A 23,361-nucleotide genomic window follows, 5' to 3' on the forward strand; every position below is an offset into this window, starting at 1 on the left:
GGAGGGAGAAGGGGAAAGGGGGAAGGGGGGTGTGTGCAGGGGGAGGTCGACAAACCTCGGGCTCAGTGCCTCCCCCGCATTAGTAAGAACGTCCCGCTAGAGCGATCACACACCAGACATGGCAGGAACCAGTGTGCTCCTTCACACACATACACATGTCTCATTTACATCCACGAGCAAGCTACAAACGACCGTGTTCGCACTGTGGGTGGTTGTCATCGGCTGCTGGGCTCTCCCAGGCTGATCTGGATTGATGGCAGTGGCAGCAGAGGTGCAGGTGACTGCGCGAGGCATCACCCTTTCATCGACATCAGTCCCAGCCACCATTCGTAGCATCCCCATTTGCATGCGTAGGGAGGCACATTACGTAGCCACTCTGATGTGGGAGGAGGGAGCAGGAGAGAGGTGGGGGGGCAGGGGTAGAGATGAGGGAAATGGGGCATTGGAAAGAAGGAGGACGGTGAGGGAAGATTTCAGCGGAGGTTTTTGGGATCTGCTTGTTCCTTTCGAGTAGAAGGTAGTAGGGGGAGAGAGGCAGGGGACGGATGGATGGTCAAAGATTCAAAGCTTAAGAGAGGCCCAGTCTTCGACAATAGCTCAATTCACCACAGGAGTGCTCGGCCGATCCCCGTAAAACAAAAGAGCCCGCTTCAAAAAACACAGAAATAAAAGCTCCATTCACCCTAATGGGCAGTGAAACCTCAATAGTATGCCAAGCAGCGGAGACGCCACGTTCACCTCCATCTTTATCCGATCAAGCACAAGACCCCATCGTCCTTTCGACAACAGCACACCAGCAGAGGGTGGGGAGAAAAAAATGGAGAGCATAGAAATAAATAAATAAATTCAAGAATAGATATCCACCATATCCCGCAATCCGACGGAAGAAGCTCCTGAGCTGATCGCCGTAGCATCCATTCATTAACGGGGGGGATGCAAACTCCAGTCAACGGCAAATCTCTTTCAACGCTAATGCTGCAGCTGCTCCCAGCACCTCCAGGAAGGGTGTGTGAGTATGTGTGTGTGTGTGAGAGAGTGTGTGAGTGTGTGTGTGTGTATGTGTGTGTGAGAGAGAGTGTATGCGCGCATCCGCCTGCTGCGCGCGATTCTGCGTGAGCATGCATGCGTCTGTGTCTGGGTGATTGAGGCTGAGGGGAGGGGAGAGGAGAGGATGCAAGAGAGAGCAAGAGAGAGAGAGGGGACGTAGAGAAGGCAGAAAGGAGAGCAAATATTAACAGCTCGAAAAATAGATACAAGAAAAAAAATAAATAAATGTCAGCATCCAGATGATAGCCAGGGGAACTGCAAAAACTCTCAGTCTACATCCTCCCTTCCTACTCTTGTTCTCCAACCCTCTCAGTATTACTGGCTGTACTCTTGAAGGATGAGGGGCCCCTTGAACAATCAGCCTTCCTCTTTTTTTCTTTTTTTCTGTCTCTCAGCTGACTGTGAAGCCACAACCTAGTGTGGAAGTCATTTTATTGACTGATTTGGGTCTTTCTCATCAGCGCTTTCCACCAGTTGATTCAGTAACTTAACTGTGTGGAGCACCGAAAAACCCCAAAAGCATCACCCTAATAACGTCCAAAAGCGACAGCTCCTCCGCTCGAAGCCGGCTCGTGCTGACTCACATGCGTGGAGTGTGAATGGACGGTTGAGGTGGGGGGATAGAATAAGGAGCAGAAAAGTGTGAGGGCAGGATGGGGTGCAGGCAGAGGGGTGGACGGTGTCACAACCAATCTGCTCCAGTTCACTGATACCAAAAAGCAAGAGGAGAGCAAAGGAGGGGTGGTGAGGAGGAGGAGGAGGGAGAGCGACACCACCATGCCAGCCATTTTATTTCTCAGTAGTGCTGCAACAGCCTTTGTTGCCATGACGACGCAAGCCGATGATCTCATAGCTGTTACCTTTGAGTGCTGTTCTCTTAAAGAGCCAGCGACTCAAAATAGAAAGCAGACAGGCTCCACACACACACACGCACACGCACAAGGACTGCCTGTTCTACGGACACACAATGCTCCTGCAGTGATGCTGAAAAATGGAGATCCTTCAACTTTGCCTATAAGACACGGGTACATATACTGAGAAAAAAACATGCATCATGAGCTGTTTTCACAAATTTCTCCTGAAATTGGTGACTTGGACCCGAGAGAATGATTAAAGTTTTCCTTTTTTAATACAGAACACCAAAGTAGGTAGTGTGCATCAGCTCCTTTCCTTATCAGACATGACATGGACTTTGTCGTAAGTGAGCTGTTTGCCTTTAAGCTTGCATCTCCTGAGGGCAATTCTAGAAAGGTTTGAGGCTGGAGCATGCATGAGAAAGTAGTAATGATGTAAAAATTCACATAAATATGTGAATCTACTGTTTTATTGATTATTTCAACTTTTAATACTTGTAAGATATCCTCAGGAAATGTAAAGATGAGACTACTAAGACAAAGTTAGCACAAACTAAGGCTACGTCCACACGTACACGGGTATTTTTGAAAACTGAGATTTTCCGTTTTCGTTTTAAAAAATAATCCCGTCCACATGTAAACGCAGAAATGAAGGAAAACGCTGCTAGGAACATGCCAAAGCAACAGGTGACGATATATTCCTAACCGTGTAGAAATGTTGGCCAATCAGAAGTCTAGAAGCCTCGGTGGGAAATAGTAAACAAAGATGGGGCATAGAAGCAGAACCGAGTCGTCTGTGTGGAGGGACAGTAACTGTGTGTGTATATGTAAGCATTTAAACACTGCAGAGAGTACAATTAACAGTAACAGTATTGTAGAAATTCATTTCACCGAAACAATAATGTGGTGCACAGTGTGACGTCAAAAAAGGCGCACACCTTTGACGCTGCGTTTTCTGCGTTTTTCTCGTCCACACGTAAATGTAAAAACTGAGTTTTCAAAAATATCCACCCTGGCCGGAGTTTTTAAAAATCTCCATTTTCAGTGACCGAAAACGCCGTTTACGTGTGGACGAAAGGTGCAAACGCATAGAAAAATCTGCGTTTTCAAAAATACCCGGGTGCGTGTGGACGTAGCCTAAGACACTTGACTGGCCAGTCAACTGAAAATGAATTGGTAAAAGCCCAACTAGGGAAAGATTGAAAAATAACAGAGCTATAAACTCTATGCGCAGCACATTAGTTTCATGTTCCATAGTGGAACTATGCATGTCATAAGGAAAAAGGCCTAACCATGAGGCAAGAAACTGTCAAATTACAATTTGGATCAATGATCAGATCTTTATCTGACTAAAAATCTGTGCTCAATCGCTAAGAAGCAGGATGACGAGCAGAAGTCAACAAGTTGTGATCACCTTAGAGCACTGACAGGGCAGGAATAGATCTTCGAAAGTTTTTGTGAAGAACAATATGCTTTGAAGACTTTTAGTGGCAATTTAATCTTAATTAAGAGTCAGTACTTATAAAGACCATTCCTCATCATAACGTTGACTTATCATAATTCTTTGACTTCTGGGACACATCCTGACTGATGGTGACCCATTCCTGATCACGGTTTGTTGCCTTCTGCTAGTTCACCTACTTTTTAAAGATAGACTACATATTTTAACCAAACGTAATGCAAAGCATTGGAGGCAATGGTTTAAAGCAGCGGTCCCCAACCCCCGGGCCTCGGACCGGTACCGGTCTGTGAGTCGTTTGGTGCCGGGCCACGAGAGTTGAGGCTCAGGTGTGAAATGTATGGTTTTCAAGGTTTTTATTGGTTTTCAGCGTTATTTTGTTATTGTTTTTATCGTTAACTCTGTTTTCCTGGGTCTTTTCACGTGTGTTATGAATAAATCTTCTTTTTTTCGGTACCGGTACTAGTTTTATTTTGTTGTATTTATCCGCGACACCTTAAAGGCCGGTCCGTGAAAATATTGTCAGGCATAAACCGGTCCGTGGCGCAAAAAAGGTTGGGGACCGCTGGTTTAAAGCACATCGCCACTGGATTCTAGAGCAGTGGAGACATCTTCTCTGGAGTGAAAAATCCCACTGAGGCAATCCAATGGATGAGTCTGGGTTTGGGAATGGTATTTGTCTGACTGTACTGTGACAAGTGTAAATTCTGGTGGATTATGATGTGGGGTTATTCTTCAGGAGTTCTTCTTAGTTCCAGTGAAAGGAACTCTTAATGCTTCATGTGGTAAGAGTTTGGGGATTATCCCTTCCTGTTCTAACATGACTGAGCACCAGTGTGCAAAGCATGGTCCATAAAGACGTGGATGAGAGAGTTTGGTGAGGAAGAACTTGACTGGCCTCCACAGCGTCCTGACCTCAACCTGACAGAATACCTTTGGGATGGATTAGAGAGGAGACTATGAGCCAGGCCTTCTTGACTGGCATCAGCGTCTGACCTCACAAATGCTCTTCTAGAAGAATGATCAAAGATTCCCATAAACACACTCTTATGTCTTTTGGAAAACTTTTCCAGAACAGTTGAAGCTGTTACAGCTGCAAAAGGTTGGGCATACATCATTAACTCCTATAGATTAAGACTGGGATCTCACACAAGTTTATGTGTGTGTGAAAGCAGATAAGCGAATACTTTTGGCGATATGGTGCATCTACGCTATCATCACGCATGCTGCCAACTAATTTTTGTACATTAAACGCATTTGTTTATAGATCATCTCAAGCCTGATGTGGTGAAGATGGGAAAGAAAGGTAGTAAGGAAAACGGGATGTCTTGGTCAAATTTTAAACCACTATCAGCTGCCTTTTTAATTTTTTGTACTTGGTTGTATATAAATTCAAATCTACTACTTTTAAATTTTGCTACTAGTTGGTCATTAACAAAAATATTGCAAAAAAATAGTCACCTGATAATAAAAAAAACCCAAAGGGACACTGCACCAAACACCATAGCATTAGTCCACCATACTGGACTAAACTGGTCGACTGACTAACAGTGATGCTCCTGGAGAGATTCCACTCAACACACACTCACATCCAACTTCCTCACAAACAGAAGCAGAAGCATTTTTCCCAGGGGTCTGCCCTCCTGCGGCACATTCATAGCATTACATGTTTTTGTTCCCTCAAACTCTCGAATTAACACACTAATATTTTGGGGTTTTTTTGACACAACAGTCACCATAACACATCCTGATCTGACATTAAGATATATAGCATCCCATCTCTCCGCTGCGTCAAACATTTCCCTTAATTCTCTCCTAAAACCCTCCCTTTCCTTCCAGTGGAGAGCTGTGCTGTGGCTGGGAATGCAGCTGAGTAGAATTTTTTTTGTGGAACAAATACTCGACTTTTCCTTCCTAAGGGGTACACCCCGTCCCCTGTCTATTGTTTGTAGGCTGCTAAAGGATACAAAGTCCCTCTGTTAATCAGACTGAGTCGCCTATTAAAAAACACTTTGTTTCCACATAGCTGAAAATCCACAACTTTTCTCTAAATATATTAATCTGGCTGCTATTTGGCTCACAGCCCCAATCAAACATTCTCAGACTGTTTGGTTGATAATCTGGACTATGTGCAAGTGCAGTCCTTTTTTTTTTTTAATTCACTGCATAGTTTAAGTCCTGAAGCTTTTTTTCTGAAGAATTTTCTTTATAGCAATGCTAATGAAATATCATATCAGTGTGTGTGTGTATGCATTACCCCCCAACACTTACCTCTAGTTAATGAGTACCCTATGGTGGAAATTTGTCTGATCTTTGTTAGAACTTGTCTACCAAAAAGTAACATCCTGACACCACAGCTGGGAAAATGAGTCAGTAAAACTTGCAGCTCACTTTTGAAAATCAAAAGATTTCATTGAGATATCACAATTATAGTTCATTTTGTTACTTCACAAAGAAGTAAAGAAACACATATTGAGTGTTTCAATCTGGAAAAAATAAACTGAAATCAGGCGAAAAGAGGCAAAATGGTTCAAGTTCAACACAACACCAGAGACTGAATAGGTTTCCTAGTGGTGGTAAGTGCAAAAACACAACCCCTTAAACTGTACTACAACAGAACAACAAAAACAGCCTTCAACTAACTGATGATTTCTAAATGATGTCAGTCTGTCTTTTTTGGGGTTCAGTTTTAAAAATATGTATCCTACACAAAGCTTACATACATAAGAAAGTCATTTGCATCTGGAAAGTCAGCTGGTTCAGGATTTATAACGTCTGGTGAGTTATTAGCTATAAGACAAACATTCCAGAGCTTATCTGTGTTTGCTTCACCGGTATCAATCAAGCTATGCCACCTTTTCTCACAGAACAACACAATCCCAATCTATCACGTGTTTTGTAACAGAACTAGCAGCTTTTCAGCTCAGCAGAGCTGATTTCAAGCAGCTCAAAGGCAGAGTTAAGATAACACTCACTGTAAAGTCACTCAAGACAAAAATAATTATTTATTTTATTAAATTTAACAGTGAAGAGTTTGGTTTGATGGTCTGTGTTTCTACAACTGTTTAAACAGCAAGATGAAGTGAATAACCCTGAAAGTCTACCTGGAAAATATCTGCTGAGCTATTTGATGATATGAAGAACCCAATCCAGAGATTCACCTAAGAAAAAGGTCTAGCAACAATTTACAAAATTTCATTTTAACATGATAACATAATGCTGCTTCAGTAATAACGCTCCAGATTTGTCAGCTGTTAATCTCCCATTCCTCCTATACCAGGAAGGATGGATCTGTGCTTTCTTGTTGTTTGCACTAAATTCTGACCCCCATCAGACCAGCCTCAGCTTCCTGTTCTTAGCTTACAGGTGTAAGCTAAGCTAAGAACAGGTGTGGCCTTCCGCTGTGTAGCTCATCAGCTTTGATGAATATGCTCGTCTACATAGCTTGGTTGTAACAAGCATGAGTTACTGTTGCCTTCATATCAGCTCTGGCCATTCTCGTCTGACCTTTGGCATCAACAAGGAATTTCTATCCAGAGATGTGCCGCTCACTGGATATTTTCTTTTTTCCATTCTCTATAAACTCAAGACACGGTTGTGGGGGGAAATCCCAGAATATCAACAGTTAATGAAACAGTCAGACCAGTCCGTCTGGAACCAAAAACCAGTCAGTTAAATCACCTCTCTTCCACATTCTGATGCTCAGTTTGAACCTCAGGTCGTCATCTTGACCATGTCTACATGCCTAAATGAACTGAGCTGCAGCCATGTGATTGATTGAGTAGGTACTCATATTAACAAGCAGTGAAAGTGTGGTAGGTGAGTGTGTGAAGTCAATTTAATGTTGTAATGGCAAACATACCACTGTGCAGTCAAACGGATCTCAACTTTAAGGCAATCAATTTAAGTTTTTAAGGAAAAGGGTGGAGTACCCACTCCAGGTCGGGGATGAGTTCCTGCCCCGTGGAGGAGTTCAAGTATCTCGGGGTCTTGTTCGCAAGTGATGGGAGAAGGGAGCCGGAGATCGACAGACGGATTGGTGCTGTGGCCGCAGTGATGCGGAAGCTGCACCGGTCCGTCGTGGTGAAGAGAGAGCTGAGTGTAAAAGCAAAGCTCTCAATTTACCGGTCGATCTACGTCCCTACCCTCACCTATGGCCACGAGCTGTGGGTAGTGACCGAAAGAGCGAGATTGCGAATACAAGCGGCAGAAATGAGCTTCCTCCGAAGGGCGGCTGGCCTCTTCCTTAGAGATGGGGTGAGAGGTTCAGCCATTCGGGAGGGGCTCAGAGTAGAGCCGCTGCTCCTCCACATCGAAAGTAGCCACCTGAGGAGGTTCGGGCATCTGACAAGGATGCCTCCTGGGCGCCTCCTGAGTGAGATGTTCCAGGCATGTCCCACCGGGAGGAGGCTCTGGAGCAGACCCAGGACACGCTGGAGAGATTATATCTCTCGGCTGGCCTGGGAACGCCTTGGTGTTCCCCTGGATAAGCTAGGGGAGGTGGCTGGGGAGAGGGAGGTCTGGGCTTCTCTGCTTAGGCTGCTGCCCCTGCATCCCGGCCCCGGATAAAGCGGAAGAAGATGGATGGATGGAATTTAAGTTTTTACTACTGGGAGCAAAGGATGCTGTTGGGCTAGTAGCTTCCAGCCAGAGAGTAAGCAGTGGCCAACTGCTTACCTTATATATGGACAGGACTTTATTCTCAAATGACCACTAATGTTGTCAGCATTATCAAAGTTATTAACTGTCATGGCTGCAATCATTTGAATCACAATAATTTCCTCCACATTTAGGTTTTTAGGATCCACGTCCACGGCAAACAATCCTGGAAACCATGCTTTTGCTCATATTCTTCAAATTGCAGACTCTTGATATCAGCCTATGCAGTAAAAGACAAGTACTAAAACTTTTAGTCTTCACTTCTTTCACACACCCAACCCTGCTGACTTTTCTGTTTGCATTTGCCCTGCTGCAGGTTGATGCTGCTCACCAATAAAACAAGATGATTCAAACCCTGGCTCTATTGTGAAATAAACATAAATAAGATGATCTCTGACAAGCTGCACGCCTCTCTGTCTCATTTGAACACAGACGTATGCACACACAGAGCAAACCCAGTATGATGAACTCTCAGTATGATGGTGCAGTGGTTAGACAACACTTCAAGTCGTCCCAACCTGTCTCAGCACATATATGAGTTATGGCCTTGTCAGAAGAATCGGAATCAGAGTGTGGGAATGCTGAACTGGAGTCAAACTGGGCTCCAATCCTGTCTGTGCTATCTGGATGAGTAAGCCTCATGACATGAAGCAGCTGAGGTTAAAAGGTGATATGATGCCTACACTCCCTTTTTTTCACTGAGACTAGCCAGTCGAAACGTTACTCACAGACTCACATTATTCAATTATTCAACTGCAGGAGAACATATTTGAGCTCTCACCTCTAAAAATGCCAATCAGTAGTTTCTGCCAGCTCGTAAAAAAAGAGGTGTGGATGTCAGCGTGAAAAACAAAAACACAGAAGAGCTCTGAAGAGCCAGAAAAGACGAGAAGATCTGCTGATGAGAACGGATTCACACGACACACCAAAAAGGGAGTTTATAAAGTGGACAGCATTTTAATAGAGCGATCCAGCTTTCAATTCAATTCAGTTTTATTTATATAGCGCCAAATCACAACAATAGTTGCCTCGAGGCGTTTTATATTGTAAGGTAAAGACCAACAATCACACAAAGAAAACGGAGAAATTCCAACAATCATATGAACCCCTATGAGCAAGTGCTTTGACGACAGTGGGAAGGAAAAACTCCCTTTTAACAGGAAGAAAGCTCCGACAGAGAGCCACAAATAATTGGGGTTAGGGGAGGAAGACAGGACAAAGACATGCTGTGGAAGAGAGCCAGAGATAACTAGTAATTATAGTAATCATTACTAGATAATTAGTAATTATAATGTTTTTTTGTTTTTAATGAAGCTGATAATTCTTTTAATGAGTGCTTTGAATTCATATGAAACTATAATAAAAACATATGTACGGCTTAATGTTGTTGTTGTTTGCACCTGAACTTCATGGGTCAGGATTTAATCATCACAAATGTTGTAGAAGAAAAATTTCAGTTAGTTCAAAGGCCTAGTCTGAAGTCTAGCACTACAAGGTGAACATGGGGAACATTTTTGTTTCTTCTTCTTCCTTCGGCTATTATTATAAGGACATCTGAGCAAGTTCTTTTCACTCTGATGAATATCTCCGTTAACACACAACTTTGAGATAAGATTTGTCTATTTTACTGCTGAATACTGTCTCCAACTATGAATAGGGTATTTTAAACTTCTAAAGGACTCAGTACTTTGTTTCTATAACCCAAACAACCCATATTAGAACACATCCATCTGGGAAGACAAGAAAACCCTGAGGCTACATTTAACTTTCTAAGATGCTTTGTAGTTGTTATCACGCATGTCTAGACAATTTACCCACCTATGTATTTGATGTCAAAGCCCTCGGGAGGTTGCAAGGTCCGTCTCGTCCATCCGTTCCTGAGGACCTGAAGGTGCACCTCTTTCCCTTGGATCAGCAGCACATGCTCATCTATCCAGCCCAGGAAGAAGATCTCTGTCAGCGCGTGTGTCAGCGACTTGTTCCAGAAATGCTGCATGTTGACGGCTTTGAAATTAGCGAAGACCTCATAGCCAGAGTGATGCTTTAAGTTTACTGAGAGCAAGGCCGGTGGCGACGGTGAGTCCTCTCCATCTCCTCTGCAAAGGCGCGACAGCACCAGCGCCAGGGAGTGCGGAGCGATCTGGAGGAACTTGTCCATAGTCGCTCCGGTCAAAATTTGGGACTCAAACGGAAACTACAGTCTGTTCCCTGCACGGCATGGTTCGGACAGTGCAGGTCTCCATCGCGGTTCTATCTCCAAACTGAGAGTTTTTGTTTGTTTGGGCATTTTCAAGAAACAGATTCCTCTGAAAGCTTCAGACTTCCCAGAAAAAGAGTTTTAAATGTTTCAAACACAGGTGCTCCATGTAAACCCAGGGAAATCAGCAACCTGATACCCGTCCCCTGCAGCCACCTCTCCCAAACTGTCAAAGACGTTTAGGTCCTACTTTCAGCGACAAAAAAGGCGAGCACTTGTGATGCGTTCAAGCACTCCCTGTAAACTACCACACTTCACTTTAGACGGTCAAAATCCACGTTTTTGATAGAAATCCCTATCTGGTCTAATCCTTACTTAACCGTCTAAGACAATTTAATGTCATCAGTGTCTTAAAACACCAATGGAGCACTCTAATATGAGAAAAAAACAAATGCAAACGGAATTTCAATTCAAGCTTTCGCGATGCTTGAATGGAAAGCAAATGTGTAGCAGCCGGCTTTACACAACCAAAGTGATCGGAGACAGCTACAATGAAAAATGAAAACTAGCCAATACTTAAAGTAATAATAACAAAAAGTAATGATTCCGGTATTTGCCACATTTGTAAACACAAGAATCAAGTTCAGTTGCTTTCATTTCTATTTTAAATACCCAGATATAACTAGTAAAAACTAAAGTTTTTAAACACACACACACACACACACACAGGAGCCTAAATGAAAGTTAATTTAATTTTAAAAAAAATCTAATTACATTCAAAAATTAAAAAAAAAAAAGGATATTGCAAAGGTAATTTTGAATTTGATGGCAGCAAGATTTCACCCCAAAAAAGTAGGACACAGCCATGTTTACCACTGTGTATCATCACCTCTTCTTCTAAAAACAGTCTGTAAACGTTTGGAAACTGAACAGGGCAGCTGCTCAATATCATCGTATTCTCTTATAAAATAGGATTCTGGTTACTGAACAGTCCTGGGTCTTAGTTGTTGTATTTTCCCTTTCATGCTGGATTTTTAGTTGGTGTAAGACCTGAACAGTCAGGCCAGTTCCACACCTGGACTCTTGTACTGTTAATGTTATGTGTTGTAATAGCTGCAATGTGAGGTTTAGCATTGCTGAAATATTGTCCTGATGAAAAAGATTATATCTGGATGAGACCAAAAACCTGCATATACCTTTTAGCACTGATGGTATCTTGGTGTAAGCAGCCAATTTGATAGGTACTAACACAACCCTATAGTATAAGAGATGCAGCCCTTTGAATTAATAACAAGTTGGACTATGGTCTCTCTCCTCTTTACTCTGGAGGATTCGGCATCCATGTTTTCCCAAAAGAATTTCAGAATTTGATTCATCTGTCCACAGAACAGTTTCCTGATTGCATCACTGCATTTCAAATGTACAGAGATGATGGTAGTGTTTCTGGATTGTCTTCTTGTTAGCATCATAGAGCTTTAACCTGCAGATGGCACAATGAACTGTGTTCACAGACAGTAGTCTCTGGAAGTGTTCCCGAGCCCATGCAGTGTTTTTGATGACAGCATCACACCTGTTTTTAATGTAGTGCCACCTGGGGGCCTGAAGATCACCACAAGATCACACTGAGTTTTTGTATATTGTCCCTTGCACACAGACATTTGTCCACATTCCTGGGATTCTGTAATGAAATTATGTATGGTAGACAAATCGTTGCAATTTTATGTTGTTAAACGTCATTCTGAAATTGTTTCACAATCTGTAGATGCTCAATTTTCAGCTCATCGCTACTTCTGAGAAACTCTGCCTCTCTAAGATGCTCTTTTTACACCCAGTCATGTTACTTGGCTACTGCCAAATTAAAAAATTATAAATGAGACAATATTTGTCTAAAGTTATATTTTCTCAGTGTAAACGTTTGATTTCTTTTCTATGTTCTATTGTGAAAATAAATATGTGTTTAACAGATTTGCAACTCATTACTTTCTGTTGATATTTACAATTTACACATGGTTTAATTTTTTATAACTATACAGAACACACAGACTTTCACATAAAACATTAAAAAACAGATAAAACACACAACACAATATGTAAAACATAAATGGTCATCAGTGCCGTTTATCACTGCCACAGAAAACGTAGTGTGCACCGGACTGAAACAATAATGATTACAGTTAGACTCCAGATATATATCTGTCTGTATGTTAACAAAGTGGACCACTGCAGAGACGAGTTTCCTCTATATAGTGTTAAAAATGCCTTATTATTATGCAATCCAACAGTACCATAAAATAAACTATCAAAATGGACCATATATCATGCACTTGCTGAACATTAAGCCATTAGATAGCCAGGTCTATAAGATTTTGGACAAAGCAAGCCTTGCATGGTTTTTGCAGGTTTGCCTGCGTGAATTTTAAACCAAACAATTAAGGCGTGACTGAAGGGCAGATTTAAATGAAGATGTTTAACAAAAAAATCTGAAGTAACTGCTTGGGTATTACAGACATTTTTATAGACAAAAATTGTACAGTTGACTCTCAAGTAGATTTATATTTTTTTCATGTTTCCTTGTGATTTCTTTACAAACCAAGCAGATAAAAAATGTGGATATGATTCGAAGTGTTGAATTTGTGTTTGGTAGCTCAATATGAAATCCAAAGAGATGCTGATGCAACTTGAGGAGGACATCATTAGGCTGAAAAACACAATAAAAGAATCAGAGAGACTGCAAAAGCTCCAGGAGTGGCCAAATAGACAATCGGGTACATTCTTAAAAGGAAGGAATGCACCAGCCTGCTCAGCAACACCGAAAGGCCTAAAAGACCACAGAAGACAATTAAAGTGGAGTGCTGAATTCTTTCCTTAGTTAAAAAAAATTCATTCACCACAAGACAACACTTGTAAGGAGTTGAGTCATAATATTGCAAAACTCAACAAATTAAGAGATGTCCTTATGAATGTAAATAGAGAGGGTTTACAACAACCACTGGTGACAATTATCACCAGGAAGGCCAGATGTCTGAAAATATCTAAAAGAGGCTTTGCAGTTCTGGGTGGAAATAAATCTATGGGCAGATGAAACCAAGATGAACGTTTACCAGAATGACTGGAAGAGAAAAGTATGGAGAAATAAAGGAACACTCGTGTTTATTAATGACCTGACTGCTGATAGATGGGATCCTCCAGGACAAAATGCCCTGATGTTGTCAGGCATGGATAGAACCAGGTGGGGGCGAAACTACTGAGTACTATCTTGAATTACTGCAAGGATTTACATCAAAAATGATGAGGCTGCCACAAATTTTTTTCATTTTTATTTTTGGTTTGCCTAAGAATTCAGCCTATTCCTAACACATTACACTGTCCATATCAGTATAGGTATCCAGCATGATTTGAGATCTGAAGTTTTTAATGTGTTCCTTTAATTTTCTTTGAGTAGTGTTTGCCCAATTCCTGACTTTTTTTTGGCACCTGTCACATTTTTCAGAGCAAACAAATTTTAATATTATAGGAAAATAACATGCAAAATAAGAAAATGTAGTTTTTAAATGATGATTTCATTTATTAAAGGAGAAAAGCTATCGAAACCTACCTGACCCTTTCTAAAAACGTGATTGCCCTGTAACCCTAATAACTGTTTGTGCTACCTTTGGTAGCAAGAACTGCAATTAGCTATTTGCAATAACTGACAGCGAGCAGTAATGGCCTTTTTAAAGTCACGCAAAAGAATTTCAATCAGATGCAACTACAGGTTTTGGAGTGGGAACGCTTTGAGGGGATTTGGTTTTTGTTTGTTTGTTTTCTGGAGCCCTTTGTCCTTAAGTAGCAAAGCAGCTCCAGACCATCACACTATCACCACCATGTTTGACTGTGGGTGGTGTTATTTTTATGAAATGCTGTGTTAGTTTCACATTAGATGTAGCGGGACTCAAGCCTCCCAAAAAAGTACAGAAAAAAGTAGTCCACAGAATATTTCCCCAAATGTCTTGGGAATCATCAAGGTGTTTTTCTGGTAAATGGTGATCTATGACATGGATGCCATTTTTGTTTATTCTCTTTCTTATTGCTGAATCATGAACTCTGACCTGAACTGAGGTGAGGCCGGCAGTTCTTTAGATGTTCTGGTTCTTTTGTGACCTGATGAGTTGTTGATGCGCTCTTGGAGTGATTTTGGTCCTGGGAAGGCTCGCCACCGTTCCAAGTTTTCTCCATTTGTGGAAAATGATCTCACCGTGGTTTAGTGGAATCTGAAAGTCTTAAATGGCTATGTTGGGGGAGGGAAATTACTTTTTATAGCATACAACACAGTGAATCTAATCACTGCAGCTAGAAATTATTACTTTAGGTTCAGTTATGCCATATTTATTTATACTATTAGTTTCAGGTATCAAGGTTAAGACAAAGCATTTTAATCACTGTCGATTGTAAATGTATAATTCACTTGTTTGTGGGAGCAGTTTCAGTAAAGTGCATTTGTGCTCAAGACAGTTTTATCTGGCCCTGGGTCACAAGTTGCGATGGTTCAGTTTTTCTCACCTACAGGCAAATCTGGAGAAATCCTGCATATTTAAACTCAAGGCATCGTAAAAGCGGATCTTTTACTGTTGTTTCAGGTTAGCTCTTGTTATGATATTCTGAAAAAACTGGAACGAGTTTGCCAAGAATGTGTCAAAAAAATGGGTTTGGTAATCTTTGGTGCCATGAATATTCTTGCAACGGATGAGCCAAAACTAAACAATGAAACCAATTCCACAGCACAGAATACAAAGTGGTCTTTATTTTGCGTGAAAGACAGTACATCAAGCTTACATCACAGCTGCTTACAAAATCACGATTTTACAAAAAAGCCAAATTGAGAAGTGCGTGTCAAACATGCAACGATGAATTATTTTAACAGCGTAAGTGACACATACAGCTGGCTTGCTGTACATAAACAATTGCATTCTCATGATTTGTCACATGTAAAAACAGCATCAATGTGCAATCAAACTGTGCTTCCTCTCTTATGAATTAGTTGATATTCATGGTGACATGGGTTTTGCAGAAGAACTTTTACTCAGTTTGCTTGTGGTTATTAAGAAAATTGCATCACTGAAGTACAAAATGTCTTTAGTAAATTTGCATTTCATTATTAATTATTAATTTTTTAAAAAAAAGCCACCATGAATGTTTCTTTAAGGCTGCAACCAAAAGCTTTTTTCCATCAATATTCAATATTTCTTTTACTGGCTCACTGTTTGTGGAAAAAGGCACATCACTGGTCCCTGAAGCCAAAGTGAACATATTCAAAGATCATGTTTGGTCTGACCAAACCTCTTAAGTTTACGGGGAAAGGATGGTACTACACTTTGTGTCTACACAAGAAAAAAAACAAAGTGAAAGTATCACCTGTCTGAACAAATCCGTCTTAGTAGTTCCGGTTGTCTGGCAAATTAAACTAACCACATCCTGAAATGTCTAACACTTTGCACCGTGGACTGCCTATGAGGTTAATCGGCCCAGTCAAGAAGCCATGAAAAGAGTAGTGAAATAAAAAAAAGTTCAAGTATGTCTAACGTGTTAAAATATGGCTCAAAAGACAGCATTGTGCGGATTGCTGAGCACTTCCCATGCAGGCTATTAAACCTGTTTCCCCATCAAAGATTTTCACAAGCAAGAGAAAGAAATCGACCTTTAGAAAAGAAAAAAAGAAAAAAACCCCAGAAAATTAAAAACGTAATTCTGAGCTTTCTAACCCACATACATTTAACTTACAGGATGCTCTTGAATTTGCTACATAATAATTTACCCACCAGGTTCAGGTGGTGCTTTCATTCAGGCTTTGCACAACGCATCAGGTACCGATCCAGTGAATGACATCACTCACACAGCAATAGAGACAAATACAAATGTAAATAGAGACGAAAACAAAAAAGACAGACCGTCTTCGTGCTTAGACACTTAAGTTACAATAGACTCCTCATGTATGAGATATTGTTGCTGGTGGACAATCAGCCCATCTATGGTTTCATGATTACACAAACGCAGAAGGTCAAACTTCCTATCAAACTGACTCACAACAGTGTTCCCTGAAATGTGCAGTGTAAACAGCAAAAAGGCGTCTACGTGTAACACACTCAGCCCGGAAATTCAAGCTGTTATTACTTGTAGACATCTGTAGGTTTTATGTCAAGTTGGTATGTGAAAAATAACCTTCCTTTTGGTTAAAGGGCCTGCTGCTGGGGTAAAAGTGAATGCCAAACTTAAATAACTACTCAACACTGAATAAACTTAATAATGCCAAGGTGGTGAAGAATCACTGACATTTGCATCGTGTCTGCCCTCCAAGCAATATGAACGTTAGAAGAGATATCGAGTTGCAAAGTGTACATTTAAATAAAATAAAAAATTCTAGCACTCCCAAAGCCTTTCTTCTAGTTTTCTGACATTAACGAGAAAAATACATCTCTTTGGTCAGCATCGACACAATACAGGGGATTTGTTTCTTTGCATGAAACCCCGGAGAATTGGAGGCAGACTCAAACTCTACTGCCACCTTGTGGTTCACTCGGGTCATGATGTGCAGGATCTCCAGTTCTTTTCCGTACTTGCTGATCATGTCGCACACCGACTGGATGAACCAGGACCCAGTCTGAGTATTCCTCCATGAGTAGTAACCTGTGTGTAGATGAGTCATGGAATATGCTTTGTTCAAATACAATATTTCTTAAAGGAAACAATATGCAAGCATGCAAAAACAAAGACAAGAAAAAGGAAAGGCCCTTATTTTAACCTGGGGCAGTGGAGAAAGCGTAGAGGAAGTCTGCTTCCACAGGGATCTTAACACCATCAGTTTCGCTGTCTGTTTCAATGCCTGGATCCAGATTTGTACCTCTGCAAGCCTATTCAATGTCAACACATGCACAAAAAAAGAAGCAGTGTTCGTTTACAGGTTTGCAGGTTAGAGGAAGTGGACTAGAAGAGAAACCACCACGGTACCTGGATGAAGAAGAGCTTGGGTTTTCCCGCCAGTGATTTACAGCGATCGCCTCGAAAAAGTGAAGTTAGGTGTTTGAGCGCTACTGAGCCGTCCGTGCCGAAGAACAAGTCTTCATCCCCGTGACTCAAAAGAATGCAGACAAAAGAGGCTGAGTTGCTGTGATCTTCTTTGGATGCTTAAAAAAAACAAAGAGATGGATAAATGAATACACGTACAGCTGATACATAACAAAAGCATGTGAAAAGAGTCAGTAGCATGAGGCTTATTTTTAATTTTAAGAGTAGCAGTGGGAGGTTTAAATCATTCTCACCAGCAGTTAAAACGTTCATTATCTGATCAACTGTCTGGTCATTGTACAGCTTCACATGATAACCTAAATTTTTAAATACTCTCATGGCGTTGCCTGCATCCACGTCAGTACCGTTTCGCTGATTCATGCCTGGAACACACAAAACCACAATTCTGGTTACTTCAACATGAAAACCATGTGCAAGACAAATCAACATTTCCTCCTTCTGAGTGTACAAACAAACAAACAAACAATATAAATGGAGCGCATTTTGATTTAGCTTTTCCACACGACAGCCGGGCATGAGAAACCTGACTGGATGTAGCAGGAGGGAGGTGTACTGCAGCTAAACAGCAGCAGCTTCAATTTCTTCTTTTAACACGCTTCTAAGTGTTGTACAAAACCACATTATCGGTCCGTTTTATATTGGATTCTGTTGGTACAAGGTTTTTTTTTGCCACTGGCAGGTCAGCATTAGCAGCATGTGCTGTTCGGTGTGCTAGACTCAAGCGAAGCAGGAGCGAGTCTGCATGGATCTACCCAATGACTTTGGTGTTTACAGGCGCACCTATTCTTACTAACACATGATCTCCACCCATCTTGAGCAGCAATGAGCCAGAAAATAACAAAACCTACACAGCTGTAAAGAAACGAAAGAAAAAAAAAAAAAGACTGCTTTACAGTCACACTGTCAGGGCTTATTCGTCATGAGGCACCTGAACAGAAAAAGAGCTTTGTTATTGTTCAGGTAACACCTGCTCCTTTCCGCTAACTAAACGACGAAGTACAGGATCAACCACTACTGATGTTTACTTGACTCGACGTGTTTGCTCTGAGAACATCGAGATGCATGTTGAATACGCAGTCATGTGTGCCCTTTTAGTCCTGCCAGACAAGTTTTCAAAAACACAAATCTGATGGAATATTAAGACCATCACAGGACGTTTGTAAAGACAGATGTAGAGGCTGACTGAGACTGGGGGGTTTGGGGGCACTTCTGATTTTTAGAGGGCAAAAAAAAAAAAAGAAGAGATATTCCCATTTCAGTAGATACAAATAACACATGGCTATACTGACAAAGATAAATGAAAAGCTGCCATTTGATGTTTATTTTGATGTTTATTCATTGCTATCACGTAAGGGACCCGAGACCTGTATATCCATCAGTATAGTCAGGTGTACATCCTGGGCCTTCTGGCTTTCTTTTCAAAATGATGGGCAAAACTTTGATTCAGTGTCTTCTATGGTTGGCAATAGGAGTTACTAATTCCTGAGTACTTCACTTTTGCTCAGAATTGTAGGAGATTCAGACTTATCGCAGTGTGAGGGATGAGATATTAGAGCAAGATGAAAGGTCAGAAAAGGACACACCAGCTTTCGAGGAGCCTGAACTCGAACGCAACGATGGCACCAACCATCCGTTACAGTTTTAGGGCTCTGAACAATTTCAGAGAACATAATCAGCTAAAAGTTTGATTTCTTAAACTATTTAATATGTGCCGATTAATGATATATTTGCTAAAAGTGCATTAAAATGTATTGTTCCTTTCTTTGTCATTTACATTCCAACCCCATTGAAATGAGGTTAAACCTTTTTTCTTTTTTAAAACAAGAACATGAAAATAGGACAACACAGCCCACAACCACCAAGCCTGGAGGCCCTCTGATTACCTCAAACAGTAAAACAGCAAACAGGCTTTTGGAGAGACAAAAAAGAAAAAGTTAGAGAACACAAACCAGAGGGAAAGGTTAATCTCTGAAAGTAAATGGAAAAAAAGCCAGTATCACGCAACCAGTATAATCATCTGAGCCTCAGAAAATGATAAAGAACTCTGTGCCAACACCCAAAAGCAACACTATTTAAAACAACTTCATTCCTAATAAAATCTACATTTTGAATATTCTCAAACAAAATACTCCACAGCAAATGTTGAACAGGAAGAGGAACTGATCAGCATACTCTCTTGTGGTGCCAGTCATCTTATAGATCACACCCATGCCTTGCGTGCCTGATCATACTTTGAGTCATGTGTCTGAACTTGCTGATGAGCCAGCTGACAGTACGCGGAGAGTAAAATGTGCTGGCAGCTCCCGAAACCTACTGTCATCAAATGCAAGGATACTTAACACGGAAACTGCAACAGATCCAACTAGAACATCTAATAAACCTGCAGTGAATGGAGGAAATAGGAATCCACAGCATTAAGGTTAAACCTTCCACACCTATAAACTCTCAAAGGTGTAGAAGTGAGATGAATCACCTGGTTTCTGTCCTACATAGAGAATAGAGGAGAAGAGAAGCCACACTTTAGCACTGCCTCCACAGCGTGGGCCATTACTGCATAGAGTTCAAGCCTCAACGCAGTGATGCGACACGTTACCAAGGGAGAGCTTAGCATTGCAAATAAGCCCTAACAAACACTTGTCAACAGGCAGATGAAACGTGAGCCTTTAGCCTCAACACACACTCATACAACAAGGTGGCATCACCTGACATTTAACACTCAAAGAAGTCCCCTCCTCCAGCTTTCTACCATGCACACCCCTGTGTCAAAGGCGTCTAGTAAAAATGGGGGGGTGGATGTATTGTCAATAGAAACACTAGTATGGGAATGACATGGGCATATTTGACACCTAATTAAAGTTTTAACAAAGAAAATTTGAGACAATAGATCCATTACCCAAAGTTAACCTTTACCATTAGTCTGGATTCACTTCCCTATGTAAATAGTTAACTCGGTGCACCACCCATACCTGTTTTTATTTACCAAGCATGAAGAAAACAAAGCAAATACATTTTCTAATGTGTTAATACTGCAACTGGTTTCAACAGTTGTGCAAACATTGTCCTCTATATCAGCTTTGGTCTCTGTATCACTAGTTTATTACTTCACGTAAGGGCCCTAACTTGGCTGAACAACAAAGTGCAACAAGAGCAAAACTGAGCTAATAAATAACCTGTAACCCACATAGTGGTTGCTTTTTTGTCCAGATCCATAAAATATCTTGCACTGAACTGGTTGTAATATAAATTGCTAAAGCCCTGAACTCCAGCAGCACAATTCCCGCACACACATCCCAACACTTTAACACGTTTTAAGACCTTCATGTCAAATGTACATCCATACTGGAGTGGTTTATGCATTCTCTTAGGAAGGGAAAGGTCACTGGTTTGATTCCAGTCGAAGACACAAATCCCTTCGGGGTTGCGTCAAGTGTAAAAACTCTGCCAAATCAAACATGCGGAGCTCCCTGCTAAAGTCACCCTTTGTGACAAGGGAGCTCTAGGTCAATTTTTATGTCTAAAGTGCATAATGGAGTTCAGTAGATCCAAGTTAAATTATGAACTGTATGCAGCAGAACCCTGATGAGCTCTTTTGCATGCATAGTTCCAAAATTAAAGCTTTAATTTCTTCACCCAACTCATCTATATTATGCAGTGCTGGTCAAATCATCGCACATTTCACCTAAAGAGAAATGGATCATCAGTTTGTCTAATGTTACACACGTTAAATGTCACAGACCTGCTGTATATACCAAGTGTAGCTCTACAGCTTCTCACATATGTGACATTTTATCACCTCTTTCACTTTGCGCCTGAAACTGAATCAGGAAGATTAATTTTAGATGTTACTTACAGCTGTTTCGTTTAGAGTTTAAATTTCAGAAACTAACAGACCGCCCAAATGCTCACCTGTACTCCTGTCAAAGTTCTTGTTGTTGATGATGATACACTGGCCAATGCTGGGGAAATCGAGGCGGTATCTGAAGCTGTGTGACTGGGGCTTGGCATCCACGTCCATGGGGACAGAAGCAGACGAAGAGCCCGCTGATCTGACGGACAAGCCAACATTTAGTTTAGAAGTTTAATGTGTGATTAGAAACTCAGCAAATAATGCACGTCAGAGAAATGCTGCTGTAAAGAAAGAAAGAAGCATGCAAAGATTGGACTACAGTTGCAGCTCCGTTATATCAAACGATCAAATAGCACAATGTTAAAGTACAGCAGAGCGTTAATACAGCAGTAAAAAAGGAGAAGGAGAAGAAGAAGAAGACAAAACGAGCGGCTGTGATCTTTGAGGTCAAGGACGACAAACGGTTTCACTCTTACCCTGAACCTTCAACAGGATATGAACACAATAGATCGCAACACATAAAGATCGCTAACTAGCTTAATCCAGTGACTCACTGTTTTCCGTTGCCTGGCTTTGCGTCTGTATCGTCCACTCCAGGTCCGGATCCGTTTTCCGACATTTTTCACAGGCAAGTACTTAAACGCTAACCAAACAAATTCACGCTCTCTATGTGACAAAGAGAAGGCCTCAAAAATGCCCAGTCGTGCTCTGGCAGCGGATGTTCTCCCTTTACTGCTGCTGTGTGGTCCTGAGGGACTCTCTGCTGACTGGTAAACAAAAGATGCTGATGTCACTCAGAGATGCGCTCGTTTTACGTTCAGGGGCGTGCCGAGACGAGAACAGCTACAAACGTCCACGAAACGACTTCTCCAGACGCAAACAACATACGTTTGATCACTGAATTTAACTAACAATCGACCCAAGGCGTTTCACAATAACAGAAATATAATTTAATTCGGGTTCTTACATTTTATTTTAACTCGTGTAATACAATCACTGGCTACTTTGTTGAGTACACCCATTCAACCACAATTTTACATAAATATCAGCCAATCACATGGTAGATGCATTCGAGCGTAGACACCAGAGATGTCCACTATGATCTAAACTCAATCAGACCGTCAGTGTAAAAACGTTTAGTTACACATTTACGGTGCAAATTAGTTTTTCTATGCCAAAGTTTTTCATCTTTAGTAACTGAAAAGAAATCTATCAGCACAGTTCTCGGGGTTTACATTGTAAATGTGTAAAGTTACAGAAACATTTTGGTAGCTTGCTGTCCCGTATTTATGAAAGAAATCTTTTTATGTTAATTCATATAAAATGTTATTTTTTTTTGTGGACCCATTTTAAATGAAAATATTGCAAATACATTTCAGAAACTGCTGACTTACTGGGATTTTTCCAAGCAGTCATCTTTAGGGCTTACAGAGAGCCCAATCCAAGAAAGAACCTTTGGAATGTGGTGGAACAGGAGATTCACTGGATGCGCAGCCAACTCATCTGCAGCAACTGTGTGATGTTATCATGTCAATATGGTCCACAATGTCACCTCTAAAGGAATGTTTCCAGCACCTTGCTGAATCTATGCCACAAGTAATTAATGCACCACTAAAGGCAAAATGGGGTCCAACCCTGTATCAGTAAGGTGTCCCTAATATAGTGTCCAGTGTGTGAACATTTGAAAGTATAGTTTCATCTCTAAAATGAATTAAACCTTCGCACATCCAGGAGTATATAACTTGTTTATAAAAGACCCAAGTTCCACCTTTAACTAGACGTGGAGCTTATTTACACAGACACTACATTATTAAATGTTGGTATGTTGTTTTCAAGGGGTACAGCAATTCAAACAGGTTGAAATAAAAAGTAGTCATCTGCTTTGAAACAACACCTACAGTGGGGCAAAAAAGTATTTAGTCAGCCACCGATTGTGCAAGTTCCCCCACCTAAAATGATGACAGAGGTCAGTAATTTGCACCAGAGGTACACTTCAACTGTGAGAGACAGAATGTGAAAAAAAAAAATCCATGAATCCACATGGTAGGATTTGTAAAGAATTTATTCGTAAATCAGGGTGGAAAATAAGTATTTGGTCAATAACAAAAATACAACTCAATACTTTGTAACATAACCTTTGTTGGCAATAACAGAGGTCAAACGTTTACTATAGGTCTTTACCAGGTTTGCACACACAGTAGCTGGTATTTTGGCCCATTCCTCCATGCAGATCTTCTCG

The 23,361-nt window shown here is 41.1% G+C and overlaps 2 protein-coding genes across 2 annotated transcripts in view; both read right to left on the reverse strand.

Annotated features, from left to right (window-relative positions):
* Positions 1-10,455, reverse strand: part of stox2a (storkhead box 2a) — a 23,633-nt gene extending 13,178 nt beyond the window's left edge. The window contains exon 1 of the mRNA XM_005936747.3: positions 9,838-10,455. Within this exon, the coding sequence (XP_005936809.1) occupies positions 9,838-10,177 (340 nt within the window). The 5' untranslated portion in view covers positions 10,178-10,455. The remainder of the gene's footprint in view (positions 1-9,837) is intronic.
* Positions 10,456-14,976: 4,521 nt separating this feature from the next.
* On the reverse strand, positions 14,977-21,928 carry casp3a (caspase 3, apoptosis-related cysteine peptidase a). The gene is made up of 6 exons (XM_005936749.3): positions 21,677-21,928; positions 21,182-21,321; positions 17,509-17,637; positions 17,198-17,373; positions 16,992-17,100; positions 14,977-16,876 (listed from the first exon to the last, which is right to left on the reverse strand). The coding sequence occupies exons 1-6, from the start codon at positions 21,739-21,741 to the stop codon at positions 16,647-16,649; spliced, it is 849 nt and encodes a 282-aa protein (XP_005936811.1). The 5' UTR covers positions 21,742-21,928; the 3' UTR covers positions 14,977-16,646.
* Positions 21,929-23,361: the final 1,433 nt, after the last annotated feature.

The sequence above is a fragment of the Haplochromis burtoni genome, unplaced genomic scaffold (assembly GCF_018398535.1).
Source record: "Haplochromis burtoni strain Fernald_Lab_line unplaced genomic scaffold, NCSU_Asbu1 Contig_213, whole genome shotgun sequence".
In the NCBI taxonomy this organism is placed as follows: domain Eukaryota; kingdom Metazoa; phylum Chordata; class Actinopteri; order Cichliformes; family Cichlidae; genus Haplochromis; species Haplochromis burtoni.

Excerpts from the sequence above, each read along its gene's own strand:
- casp3a (XM_005936749.3), bottom strand. The coding sequence starts at position 21,741 with ATGTCGGAAAACGGATCCGGACCTGGAGTGGACGATACAGACGCAAAG. Across the intron at positions 21,322-21,676 it reads AAGCCAGGCAACGGAAAACA|ATCAGCGGGCTCTTCGTCTG; the intron begins GTGAGTCACTGG and ends CTTGTCCGTCAG. Across the intron at positions 17,374-17,508 it reads AATGAACGTTTTAACTGCTG|CATCCAAAGAAGATCACAGC; the intron begins GTGAGAATGATT and ends GTTTTTTTTAAG.